Here is a 13525-nt window from a genome sequence, read left to right on the forward strand (position 1 = left end):
TGAGTATTATTATGGTGTGTGTATAAGGTAAGACTTTATCTGGCGTTTTGTTTCGCAATATTATGCAAAAGCAACTTTTCTTACCTTCTGGTACCTGCTGATCCGTATTTGGGATCTGCATAAATCCTGAAAAATTGTGCGGGGGGTCCGCCTTTGTAGTCCGCGCCAACACCGTAGTCGATAAGCTTTTTCTTTTTCTCTATCTTCTTGTTATGCGACATTCATCCTCCGCTGTTGCCATTTCTAATATAAAGTAGTGTAAAGTTCTTACTTATATCTGTCGGTAAACTCCCCATGAAAGCGCTAAAACATACCGGTGTAGTGAGTTTACATTATTCACCCAAGGAACTTTAGTTATTAGAGAGTTCCGGTCCGACGGTTTTTCACGGGACACATTTCCGGCGTTGTTATTTCTAGATGAGGAGATGCTGCTCCGTTATTGATCGAAGTAAAGTGTGAATGTCATTAAAAAAGTTAGCGCCATCTTTTGACACTTCTTCCACTCCCGTCCTTGCACGCTACACCGCTACAACAAAGATGACGGGGAGAAGACGCTGGCGAAGGTGAGCCACGTAAATAAGACCGCCCACAAAACGGCGCATCCTGAAGCGACTGTCAGAAAGCGGTTTGAAGATGATGTGTAAAACATCATCTATGCAACATTTTGACCAAAGAACCACCTGTCATGACTAGGACTTTGGCTTGGTTTGTTCTCCGGAGGTGCAAGTGAATTGGACTGGTCATGGCGTGAAGGTAAATACATTTTTAATAATAACACTCAAAAGAACAAAAGGCGCGCTCAAGGCGGATGTACAAACTTGACTAATGAAAACAAAAGACTTGCACGGGGGCAAAAAACTATGAACAACAAAAAACACTAACTGTGGCAATAAAAAACAAACTTACTTGGCATGGACATGAAGTGCGCAGAGGTGGACAGAGTGTGACAGGGGGCAAAAATGCGGGGATGTCGTCAGGACGAACAACAGAAAATGAATGAACTTAAATACTATGGACATGATTAGTGAAAGCAGGTGCGTGACTCAAAACGTGAAACAGGTGCGTGACGTGACAGGTGAAAACTAATGGTTGCTATGGTGACAAACAAGAGTGCACAATGAGTCCAAACGTGGAACAGGTGAAACTAATGGGTAATCATGCAAACAAGACAAGGGAGGGAAAAGCCAGAAACAAAACAAAACATGACTTAAAACAAAACTTGATTACACAGACATGACACCACCATTATATGTTATGTAGACCACAAGGAAGTCTTTTACATTTAGAAAAAAATAATAATAATATGACTCCTTTAATGCGCCTTATAATCCGGTGCGCCTTATATATGAAAAAAGATCAAAAATAGAGCATTCATCGGCAGTGCGCCTTATAATCCGGTGCGCCCTATGGTCCGGAAAATACGGTACTGTATTTGTTTTTGCTTTGTCTAAAAACACTGCCAGAACAGCTAATGAAAGTTTTCTGGTGGCCGCTGTTTGACCCTGAAACTGATTATTTTCTATGGAGGACGGAGGGCGATGAGTTTTATCCCAAACTTAACGTGTGTGTAATATGTATTAAATTGTCCAGTTCAAAGAGACAACAGCGGGGTAGAAGATTTGACCATCACGTCAGAGTATGGAGGTAGGTATGAAGGTGTTCTTCTAGATCAGGGGTCGGCAACCCAAAATGTTGAAAGAGCCATATTGGACCAAAAATACAAAAACAAATCTGTCTGGAGCCGCAAAAAATTAAAAGCCATATTACATACATATATTGTGTCATGGAATTAAGAGGACTTAAAGGAAACTAAATGAGCTCAAATATAGCTACAAATGAGGCATAATGATGCAATATGTACATATAGCATGCAGTGACAAAATATGTCTGATTAGCACTCCACACAAGTCAATAACATCAACAAAACTCACCTTTCATGCACAACTTTAAAAGTTTGGTGGACAAAATGAGACGGAAAAAGAAGTGGCATAAAACACGTCCTAGAAAGTCGGAGAAAGTTATACAGGTAAAAGCCAGTAAATTAGAATATTTTGAAAAACTTGATTTATTTCAGTAATTGCATTCAAAAGGTGTAACTTGTACATTATATTTATTCATTGCACACAGACTGATGCATTCAAATGTTTATTTCATTTAATTTTGATGATTTGAAGTGGCAACAAATGAAAATCCAAAATTCCGTGTGTCACAAAATTAGAATATTACTTAAGGCTAATACAAAAAAGGGATTTTTAGAAATGTTGGCCAACTGAAAAGTATGAAAATGAAAAATATGAGCATGTACAATACTCAATACTTGGTTGGAGCTCCTTTTGCCTCAATTACTGCGTTAATGCGGCGTGGCATGGAGTCGATGAGTTTCTGGCACTGCTCAGGTGTTATGAGAGCCCAGGTTGCTCTGATAGTGGCCTTCAACTCTTCTGCGTTTTTGGGTCTGGCATTCTGCATCTTCCTTTTCACAATACCCCACAGATTTTCTATGGGGCTAAGGTCAGGGGAGTTGGCGGGCCAATTTAGAACAGAAATACCATGGTCCGTAAACCAGGCACGGGTAGATTTTGCGCTGTGTGCAGGCGCCAAGTCCTGTTGGAACTTGAAATCTCCATCTCCATAGAGCAGGTCAGCAGCAGGAAGCATGAAGTGCTCTAAAACTTGCTGGTAGACGGCTGCGTTGACCCTGGATCTCAGGAAACAGAGTGGACCGACACCAGCAGATGACATGGCACCCCAAACCATCACCCAACCATGCAAATTTTGCATTTCCTTTGGAAATCGAGGTCCCAGAGTCTGGAGGAAGACAGGAGAGGCACAGGATCCACGTTGCCTGAAGTCTAGTGTAAAGTTTCCACCATCAGTGATGGTTTGGGGTGCCATGTCATCTGCTGGTGTCGGTCCACTCTGTTTCCTGAGATCCAGGGTCAACGCAGCCGTCTACCAGCAAGTTTTAGAGCACTTCATGCTTCCTGCTGCTGACATGCTCTATGGAGATGGAGATTTCAAGTTCCAACAGGACTTGGCGCCTGCACACAGCGCAAAATCTACCCGTGCCTGGTTTACGGACCATGGTATTTCTGTTCTAAATTGGCCCGCCAACTCCCCTGACCTTAGCCCCATAGAAAATCTGTGGGGTATTGTGAAAAGGAAGATGCAGAATGCCAGACCCAAAAACGCAGAAGAGTTGAAGGCCACTATCAGAGCAACCTGGGCTCTCATAACACCTGAGCAGTGCCAGAAACTCATCGACTCCATGCCACGCCGCATTAACGCAGTAATTGAGGCAAAAGGAGCTCCAACCAAGTATTGAGTATTGTACATGCTCATATTTTTCATTTTCATACTTTTCAGTTGGCCAACATTTCTAAAAATCCCTTTTTTGTATTAGCCTTAAGTAATATTCTAATTTTGTGACACACGGAATTTTGGATTTTCATTTGTTGCCACTTCAAATCATCAAAATTAAATGAAATAAACATTTGAACGCATCAGTCTGTGTGCAATGAATAAATATAATGTACAAGTTACACCTTTTGAATGCAATTACTGAAATAAATCAAGTTTTTCAAAATATTCTAATTTACTGGCTTTTACCTGTACTTGTAAACAAACTACGGTGAGTTCAAGGACTGCCAAAATTAGTAGGACAAAACGGCGCTCGCCAAATACTCGAATCAGTGAAGCATGTTTAATATATACAGTGTGCTTTGTAACAATTAGGGAGGTTTGTGTCATGTTTGTCCTCCTACAGAAACCATATTAAAACAAAAACAGATTTTTTCCCCCTCATCTTTTTCCATTTTTCATACATTTTTTGAAAAAGCTCCAGAGAGCCACTAGGGCGGCGCTAAAGAGCCGCGGGTTGCCGACCCCTGTTCTAGGTTTACAGCCGCTGTTGGATGCTTTAACATGTCCTCACGTCTCTTACATCCACCCCCCCCCACCCCCCCAGGCCCGTCCAGTGACAGCGACTTGACCTCCTTGGCCGTGGACACAGACTCTTTGGCTGAGCTGGACGATGGCATGGCCTCAGGCCGCACCTCCCCAAACCAGCCACAAGGGGGAGCCGCCAGCATTAGCAGCAACAGCAGCAGTCCTCGCTTGCCCTCTCTGCACGATTCCCCCAAGTCAGAGGTCAGCCGGCCCGGCCGAAGGTCCCTTTTCTCCAAGAAGAAGATCCAAGACTCCAAGGAGAAGGTGAAGTCGGACTACCTGGACAAAGCCGGCGAACTCATTCGCGTCGCCGCGCAGAAGGAGAAAGATCAGGACTATCAGGCGGCGTTTTCCTTCTATCGAAGTGGAGTGGACCTTCTGCTGCAAGGTGTCCAAGGTCAGTTTGGGGGGACGTAATAATCCCACTCTTGAAGCCATTGAGACAAAATGAGGTGCACTACTTGGCTGCAACCAGCAGAGGCGCTGTTTACTTTGTCTCAACTTCCCATGGGTAAAAGCAGAGGCGAATGTAGCGCGCAAGAAGAAAATATCACAAACTGCTAACAAAGACTGGGAAATTATTTATCAATAATATTACTTACCGCATTTTCCGGACCATAGGGCGCACCGGATTATAAGGCGCACTGCCGATGAATGCTCTATTTTTGACATTTTTTCATATATTAGGCGCACCGGATTACAAACCCCGTTTCCATATGAGTTGGGAAATTGTGTTAGATGTAAATATAAACGGAATACAATGATTTGCAAATCCTTTTCAACCCATATTCAGTTGAATATTTGATGTTCAAACTCATAAACTTTATTTTTTTTTTTGCAAATAATCATTAACTTAGAATTTCATGGCTGCAACACGTGCCAAAGTAGTTGGGAAAGGGCATGTTCGCCACTGTGTTACATGGCCTTTCCTTTTAACAACACTCAGTAAACGTTTGGGAACTGAGGAGACACATTTTTGAAGCTTCTCAGGTGGAATTCTTTCCCATTCTTGCTTGATGTACAGCTTAAGTTGTTCAACAGTCCGGGGGTCTCCGTTGTGCTATTTTAGGCTTCATAATGTGCCACACATTTTCAATGGGTGACAGGTCTGGACTACAGGCAGGCCAGTCTAGTACCCGCACTCTTTTACTATGAAGCCACGTTGATGTAACACGTGGCTTGGCATTGTCTTGCTGAAATAAGCAGGGGCGTCCGTGGTAACGTTGCTTGGATGGCAACATATGTTGCTCCAAAACCTGTATGTACCTTTCAGCATTAATGGTGCCTTCACAGATGTGTAAGTTACCCATGTCTCGGGCACTAATACACCCCCATACCATCACACATGCTGGCTTTTACACTTTTCGCCTATAACAATCCGGATGGTTCTTTTCCTCTTTAGTCCGGAGGACTCCACGTCCACAGTTTCCAAAAACAATTTGGAACTGCAGAACACTTTTCCACTTTGTATCAGTCCATCTTAGATGAGCTCAGGCCCAGCGAAGCCGACAGCGTTTCTGGGTGTTGTTGATAAACGATTTTCGCCTTGCATAGGAGAGTTTTAACTTGCACTTACAGATGTAGCAACTAACTGTAGTTACTGACAGTGGGTTTCTGAAGTGTTCTTGAGCCCATGTGGTGATATCCTTTACACACTGATGTCGCTTGTTGATGCAGTACAGCCTGAGGGATGGAAGGTCACGGGCTTAGCTGCTTACGTGCAGTGATTTCTCCAGATTCTCTGAACCCTTTGATGATATTACGGACCGTAGATGGTGAAATCCCTGAATTCCTTGCAATAGCTGGTTGAGAAAGGTTTTTCTTAAACTGTTCAACGATTTGCTCACACATTTGTTGACAAAGTGGTGACCCTCGCCCCATCCTTGTTTGTGAATGACTGAGCATTTCATGTAAAAGACTTCCTTGTGGTCTACATAACATGTAATGGTGGTTCTTTGGTCAAAATGTTGCATAGATGATGTTTTACACATCATCTTCAAGTCGCTTTCTGACAGTCGCTTCAGGCCGCGCCGTTTTGTGGGCGGTCTTATTTACGTGGCTCACCTTCGACAGCGTCTTCTCCCCGTCATCTTTGTTGTAGCGGTGTAGCGTGCAAGGACAGGAGGGGAAGAAGTGTCAAAAGATGGCGCTAACTATTTTAATGACATTCAGACTTTACTTCAATCAACAACGGAGCAGCATCTCCTCATCCGGAAACAACAACAAGACCGGAAATGTGTCCCGTGAAAAAACGTCCGACCGGAACTCTCTAATAACTAAAGTTCCTTGGGTGAATAATGTAAACTCACTATACCGGTATGTTTTAGCGCTTTCATGGTGAGTTTACTGACAGATATAAGTAAGAACTTTACACTACTTTATATTAGAAATGGCAACAGTGGAGAATGAATCTCCCATAACAAGAAGATAGAGAAAAAGAAAAAGCTTATCAATTTTCAGGACTTATGCAGATCCCAAATACAGATCAGCAGGTACCAGAAGGTACGAAAAGTTGCGTTTGCATAATATTGCGAAACAAAACGCCAGATAATATGTCTTACCTTATACACACACCATAATAATACTGGTATGTTTAATGCGCTGACAATCCATCAAGCGATGCGGCATCATAGCTTACCAAAGTCCTACTAAAACATTTTGATAGATTTTTGAGCGCCGTGTGTAATGTTCTATATTTTCAGTGGAACATGTAAAATGTTGGTGTTGTTTACTTGAGTCATATTGCAGTCTACACGTATCTCTTGTGTGAGACTTGCTTCGACTGGTCACACTTGTCATTACACCATGTACCAAATAAAATAGCTTCGAGGTCGGTAAGCAAAACCAGAATTATTCCGTACATTAGGCGCACCCCGTCATCTTTGTTGTAGCGGTGTAGCGTGCAAGGACGGGTGTGGAAGAAGTGTCAAAAGATGGCGCTAACTGTTTTAATGACATTCAGGCTTTGCTTCAATCAATAACGGAGCAGCATCTCCTCATTCGGAAACAAAAACACAGGAAATGTGTCCCTTGAAATACCGTCGGACCGGAACTCTCTAATAACTAAAGTTCCTTGGGTGAATAATGTAAACTCACTACACCGGTATGTTTTAGTGCTTTCATGACGAGTTTACTGACAGATATAAGTAAGAACTTTACACTACTTTATATTAGAAATGGCAACAGTGGAGAATGAATCTCCCATAACAAGAAGATAGAGAAAAAGAAGAAGCTTATCGATTTTCAGGACTTATGCAGATCCCAAATACAGATCAGCAGGTACCAGAAGGTACGAAAAGTTGCGTTTGCATAATATTGCGAAACAAAACGCCAGATAATATGTCTTACCTTATACACACACCATAATAATACTGGTATGTTTAATGCGCTGACAATCCATCAAGCGATGCGGCATCATAGCTTACCAAAGTCCTACTAAAACATTTTGATAGATTTTTGAGCGCCGTGTGTAATGTTCTATATTTTCAGTGGAACATGTAAAATGTTGGTGTTGTTTACTTGAGTCATATTGCAGTCTACACGTATCTCTTGTGTGAGACTTGCTTCGACTGGTCACACTTGTCATTACACCATGTACCAAATAAAATAGCTTCGAGGTCGGTAAGCAAAACCAGAATTATTCCGTACATTAGGCGCACCCCGTCATCTTTGTTGTAGCGGTGTAGCGTGCAAGGACGGGAGTGGAAGAAGTGTCAAAAGATGGCGCTAACTGTTTTAATGACATTCAGATTTTGCTTCAATCAATAACGGAGCAGCATCTCCTCATTCGGAAACAAAAACACAGGAAATGTGTCCCGTGAAATACCGTCCGACCGGAACTGTCTAATAACTAAAGTTTCTTGGGTGAATAATGTAAACTCACTACACCGGTATGTTTTAGCGCTTTCATGGCGAGTTTACTGACAGATATATAAGTAAGAACTTTACACTACTTTATATTAGAAATGGCAACAGTGGAGAATGAATGTCCCATAACAAGAAGATAGACAAAAAGAAGAAGCTTATCGATTTTCAGGACTTATGCAGATCCCAAATACAGATCAGCAGGTACCAGAAGGTAAAAAAAGTTGCTTTTGCATAATATTATGAAACAAAACACCAGATAATATGTCTTACCTTATACACACACCATAATAATACTCGTATGTTTAATGTGCCGACAATCCATCAAGAGGTGTGGCTTCATAGCTTACCAAAGTCGCACTAAAACATTTTGATAGATTTTTGAGCGCCGTGTGTAATGTTCTATATTTTCAATGGAACATTGTTGTTTTGTTGACATATATTACAATGACATATTGCCATCATAGTGCAGCCTACACTTATCGCTTATGTTTGACTGCCATCTACTGGTCACACTTATCATTACACCATGTACCAAATAAAATAACCTTCGACGTGGGTAAGCTCAACCAAACTTATTCCTTACATTAGGCGCACCGGATTATAAGGCGCATTGTCGAGTTTTGAGGGGAAAAAAAGGATTTTAAGTGCGCCTTATAGTCCGGGAAATACGGTAAGTCTGCTTTTTCAAAGTATAGCACACATAAGTGAAGGGAAACTTGATCATATTTAAGCAAAAAAACAGGCTACATGATTTTTTACATTTATATTAACCACTTTATATTGAATTTGTTGGCAAAAATATGTTTCAAAAATACTTTTTTATACTGTACATACAATGGAACCTCGATTTACTAACCCCTCCATTTGCAAACTTTTCAACTTACGAATCTTTACATCGCGCCAAATACTGTAGGCTTCTATGTACCAGTGCTTTATTCAACCAGTTTGTGTCCCGCTGGCAGTCATTTTGTGCTTGCTCCTTTTGAAAAGATCGAGTACCACCGCAAGTTTTTAATTAACAGACTTTTCTGGAAAAATTATGACATAGTAGACTTGTTTAACAGAGGAGGAGAAGACTGCCACAAGGAATTTAGGGCTTTCACCATCTACGGTCCGTAATGTCATCAAAAGGTTCAGAGAATCTGGAGAAATCACTGTACGGCTGAAAAAAACCAACATTGAATGCCCGTGACCGTCGATCCCTCAGGCTGTACTGCATCAAAAAGCGACATCAGTGTGTAAAGGATATCACCACATGGGCTCAGGAACACTTCAGAAACCCACTGTCAGTAACTACAGTTGGTCGCTACATCTGTAAGTACAAGTTAAAACTCTACTATGTAAAGCGAAAGCCATTTATCAACAACACCCAGAAACGCCGCCGGCTTCGCTGGGCCCGAGCTCATGTGTGATGGTTCTGTGGTCTGACGAGTCCACTTTTCAAATGGTTTTTGGAAACTGTGGACGTCGTGTCCTCCGGACCAAAGAGGAAAAGAACCATCCGGACTGTTATAGGCGCAAAGTTCAAAAGCCAGCATGTGTGATGGTATGGGGGTGTATTAGTGCCCAAGGCATGGGTAACTTACACATATGTGAGAACAACATTTCTCAACAAGCTATTGCAAGGAATTTAGGAATTTCACCATCTACGGTCCCGTAATATCATCAAAAGTTTCGAGAATCTGGAGAAATCACTGCACGTAAGCGATGATATTATGGACCTTGGATCCCTCAGTTGGTACTGCATCAAAAAGCGACATCAGTGTGTAAAAGATATCACCACATGGGCTCAGGAACACTCCAGAAAACCACTGTCACTAGCTACAATTTGTTGCTACATCAGTAAGGGCAAGTTAAAACTCTACTGTGCATGGCAAAAGCCATTTATCAACAACACCCAGAAACGCCGCCGGCTTCGCTGGGCCCGAGCTCATCTAAGATGGACTGATGCAAAGTGGAAAAGTGTTCTGTGGTCTTGACGAGTCCACATTTCAAATTGTTTTTGGAAACTGTGGTTGTGTGTCCTTCGGAACAAAGAGAAAAAAGAACCATCCGGATTGTTCTAGGCGCAAAGTTGAAAAGCCAGCATCTGTGATGGTATGGGGGTGTATTAGTGCCCAAGGCATGGGTAACTTACACATTAATGCTGAAAGGTACCGTATTTTCCGCACCATAAGCCGCCCTGGGTTATAAGCCGCGCCTTCAATGAACGGCATATTTCAAAACTTTGTCCACCTATAAGCCGCCCCGTGTTGTAAGCCGCATCTAACTGCGCTAAAGGAATGTCAAAAAAACAGTCAGATCGGTCAGTCAAACTTTAATAATATATTAAAAACCAGCGTTCTAACAACTCTGTTCACTCCCAAAATGTACGCAAATGTGCAATCACAAACATACGTACCGGTATATCAACATGGACAGAGCTGCGTGAAAAAAGCCACCCGGCCTCTTCGCGTAAACTTAAACTTACCTTAACCACTCGCTCATCTTTTCTTCATCCATCCCTTCGAGTTAGCTTTTATGATCAACGCCGGCTGGAAAGGTCTCTTTTGGCAAGGTCTTCCTTTTGAATATCACCATGGGTGAAAGTTTCTGGCCATTAGCATGGCAAGCTAGAACCACAGTGAAGGATGACTTCTCATTCCCTGTGGTGCGAATATTCACCGTACGTGCTCCCGTTGTATCCACAGTGCGGTTCACAGGAATATCAGTTGCTGTGAAATAGTAATCCGTGTGCGGATGGAGAGATTGCGTCTTTTCATGAACCGGATACCTGTCGCTTAGTAGGAGCCATTTTGTGGTCTTTACAGATGTAAACACACAAAGGAAATGAAACGTACGGTGATATCCGCGCGCTTTTTATTCTTCTACGCGGGCGGGTGGTTGCTTACAGTAGAAGAAGAAGCGCTTCCTGTTCTATGGGGGCGGGTGCTTACCTTGGCGGTTGCTTGCGTAGAAGAAGAAGCGCTTCCTGTTCTACCGGGAAAAAAGATGGCGGCTGTTTACCGAAGTTGCGAGACCGAAACTTTATGAAAATGAATCTTAATATTTATCCATATATAAAGCGCACCGGGTTATAAGGCGCACTGTCAGCTTTTGAGAAAATTTGTGGTTTTTAGGTGCGCCTTATAGTGCGGAAAATACGGTACATACAGGTTTTGGAGCAACATATGTTGCCATCCAAGCAACGTCTTTTCCATGGACGCCCCTGCTTATTTCAGCAAGACAATGCCGAGCCACATTCTGCAAGTGTTACAACAGCGTGGCTTCGTAGTAAAAGCGTGCACAGTGGTAAAAATGCCCCCGTGCCAACTTTTCTGCCATTAAATTCCAAAAAAATAAAGTTTCTCAGTTCGAACTTAAATATCTTGTCTTTGCAGTCTATTCAATTGAATATCATTTGATAAGGATTTGCAAATCTTTGTATTCTGTTTTTATTTACCATTTACACAACGTGCCAACTTCACTGGTTTTGGGGTTTTGTAAATGGAATGCACCGTGAGCACCATGATATCAATCAGCCTGCAATGGGTGGATGAGACATTCATACACTGAGACAAGGTTCATACAACAAAGCAAATTGTCATTCGGCCTGTGGTTTGTAAATTGAAGAGTTCGTACAATGAGGGTCTCCCTTAAATCGAGGTTCCACTCTATTAAAAGCTAAAAATAAGCCAAATGACGCCACTATTTTTTTTTTTACCATTCCATTACAGGCGAGCCTAGCCCCAAGCGGCGAGAGGCAGTGAAGAAGAAGACGGCCGAGTACCTGATGCGTGCGGAGCAGATTTCCAGCCAGCATCTTCGCAGCAACATGGGTCAAGGGTCAACACAGACAGTAGTAAGTGGAAGAGACACGGAAAAAAAACTTTTTTAATATTGGTATAGTACAAAACAACCTTGATCTTCTTGGTTACAGATGATAGGAGCGCAGTGTTGTGCTTCCGCCAGCAGAGGGAGCCAGGACAGCCCCTCTGAGGATCTCGGCGTCTACAGGGTGTTGGGCGTCATCGATAAGGTCGGTTTCAACATCCATCCATCCATCTTCGTCCGCTTATCCGAGGTCGGGTCGCGGGGGCAGCAGCCTAAGCAGGGAAGCCCAGACTTTCCTCTCCCCAGCCACTTTGTCCGGCTCCTCCCAGGGGATCCTGAGGCGTTCCCAGGCCAGCCGGTAGACATAATAATAATAATAATAATAGTAATAATAGATTTTATTTGTAAAAAGCACTTTATATTGAGTAAGCAATCTCAAAGTGCTACGGAGTATTAAAAAAATTAAATAAATAAAAAGATAATAAAAAAAAAATAAAAATAGAATAGCCAAATAGCTATAACTAGTATGCATATATCTAAAAAAAATAATGAAATAAAAATAAAATAGTCTACCCAAAGTGTCCTGGGTCTTCCCCTTGGCCTCCTACCGGTCGGACATGCCCTAAGCGTTCGGGTGGCATCCTGACCAGATGCCCGAGCCACCTCATCTGGCTCCTCTCCATGTGGAGGAGCAGCGGCTTTACTCTGAGTTCCTCCCGGATGGCAGAGCTTCTCACCCTATCTCTAAGGGAGAGACCCGCCACCCGGCGGAGGAAACTCATTTGGGCCGCTTGTACCCGTGATCTTGTCCTTTCGGTCATAACCCAAAGCTCATGACCATAGGTGAGGATGGGAACGTAGATCGACCGGTAAATTGAGAGCTTTGCCTTCCGGCTCAGCTCCTTCTTCACCACAACGGATCGATACAGCGTCCGCATTACTGAAGATGCCGCACCGATCCGCCTGTCGATCTCACCATCCACTCTTCCCTCACTCGTGAACAAGACTCTGAGGTACTTGAACTCCTCCACTTGGGGCAGGGTCTCCTCCCCAACCCGGAGATGGCACTCCACCTCTTCAGCTCTCACTGGATCGTTATATACACCCGTCCATTTTCCTGTGACGTCACATAGTGATGCCGATACAAACAAACATGGCGGATAGAACAGCAAATTATAGCGACATTAGCTCGGATTCAGACTCGGATTTCAGCGGCTTAAGCGATTCAACAGATTACGCATGTATTGAAACGGATGGTTGTAGTGTGGAGGCAGGTAGCGAAAACGAAATTGAAGAAGAAACTGAAGCTATTGAGCCGTATGCAAGCGAAACCAACGAAAACGACACGACAGCCAGCGACACGGGAGAAAGCGAGGACGAATTCGGCGATCGCCTTCTAACCAACGATTGGTATGTGTTTGTTTGGCATTAAAGGAAACTATGAACTAGGTTTACAGCATATGAAATACATTTGGCAACAACATGCACTTTGAGAGTGCAGACAGCCCAGTTTCCATCAATTAATATATTCTGTAGACATACCCTCATCCGCTATCTTTTCCTGAAAGCTGATCTGTCCAGTTTTGGAGTTGATGTCAGCAGGCCAGGGAAGCTAGGGTCGATAGGGGGTTTAGCTCGCTCGTCTGCGGGAACAAACTGCCGCCATTGATTGCCGTGCTACCGAGGCCCTTTGTCCCTGAATTGCTCACACACTCCGGCAGATTCAATGGGGGTCTGGCGGCAGATTTCTTTGACTTTATGGTTGGAAATGCATCTGCTTTGAGTGTCGCAGGATATCCACACATTCTTGCCATCTCTGTCGTAGCATAGCTTTCGTCGGTAAAGTGTGCGGAACAAACGTCCAATTTCTTGCCACTTTGGCATCTTTGGGCCACTG

At 43.1% G+C, this 13525-nt stretch overlaps 1 protein-coding gene across 2 annotated transcripts in view; it reads left to right on the plus strand.

Moving 5' to 3' along the window:
• The window catches only part of rps6kc1 (ribosomal protein S6 kinase polypeptide 1), a 109704-nt gene that overhangs the window by 20416 nt on the left and 75763 nt on the right, over positions 1–13525 (plus strand). Inside the window, exons 6-9 of one of the 2 annotated variants that reach the window (XM_061986964.2) lie at positions 1591–1644; positions 3968–4345; positions 11532–11656; positions 11735–11833. In XM_061986964.2, the coding sequence (XP_061842948.2) occupies positions 1591–1644; positions 3968–4345; positions 11532–11656; positions 11735–11833 (656 nt within the window). The remainder of the gene's footprint in view (positions 1–1590; positions 1645–3967; positions 4346–11531; positions 11657–11734; positions 11834–13525) is intronic. The other variant, XM_061986965.2, reaches the window with a different exon arrangement.

Source organism: Nerophis lumbriciformis, linkage group LG26 (assembly GCF_033978685.3).
Source record: "Nerophis lumbriciformis linkage group LG26, RoL_Nlum_v2.1, whole genome shotgun sequence".
NCBI classification, from domain to species: domain Eukaryota; kingdom Metazoa; phylum Chordata; class Actinopteri; order Syngnathiformes; family Syngnathidae; genus Nerophis; species Nerophis lumbriciformis.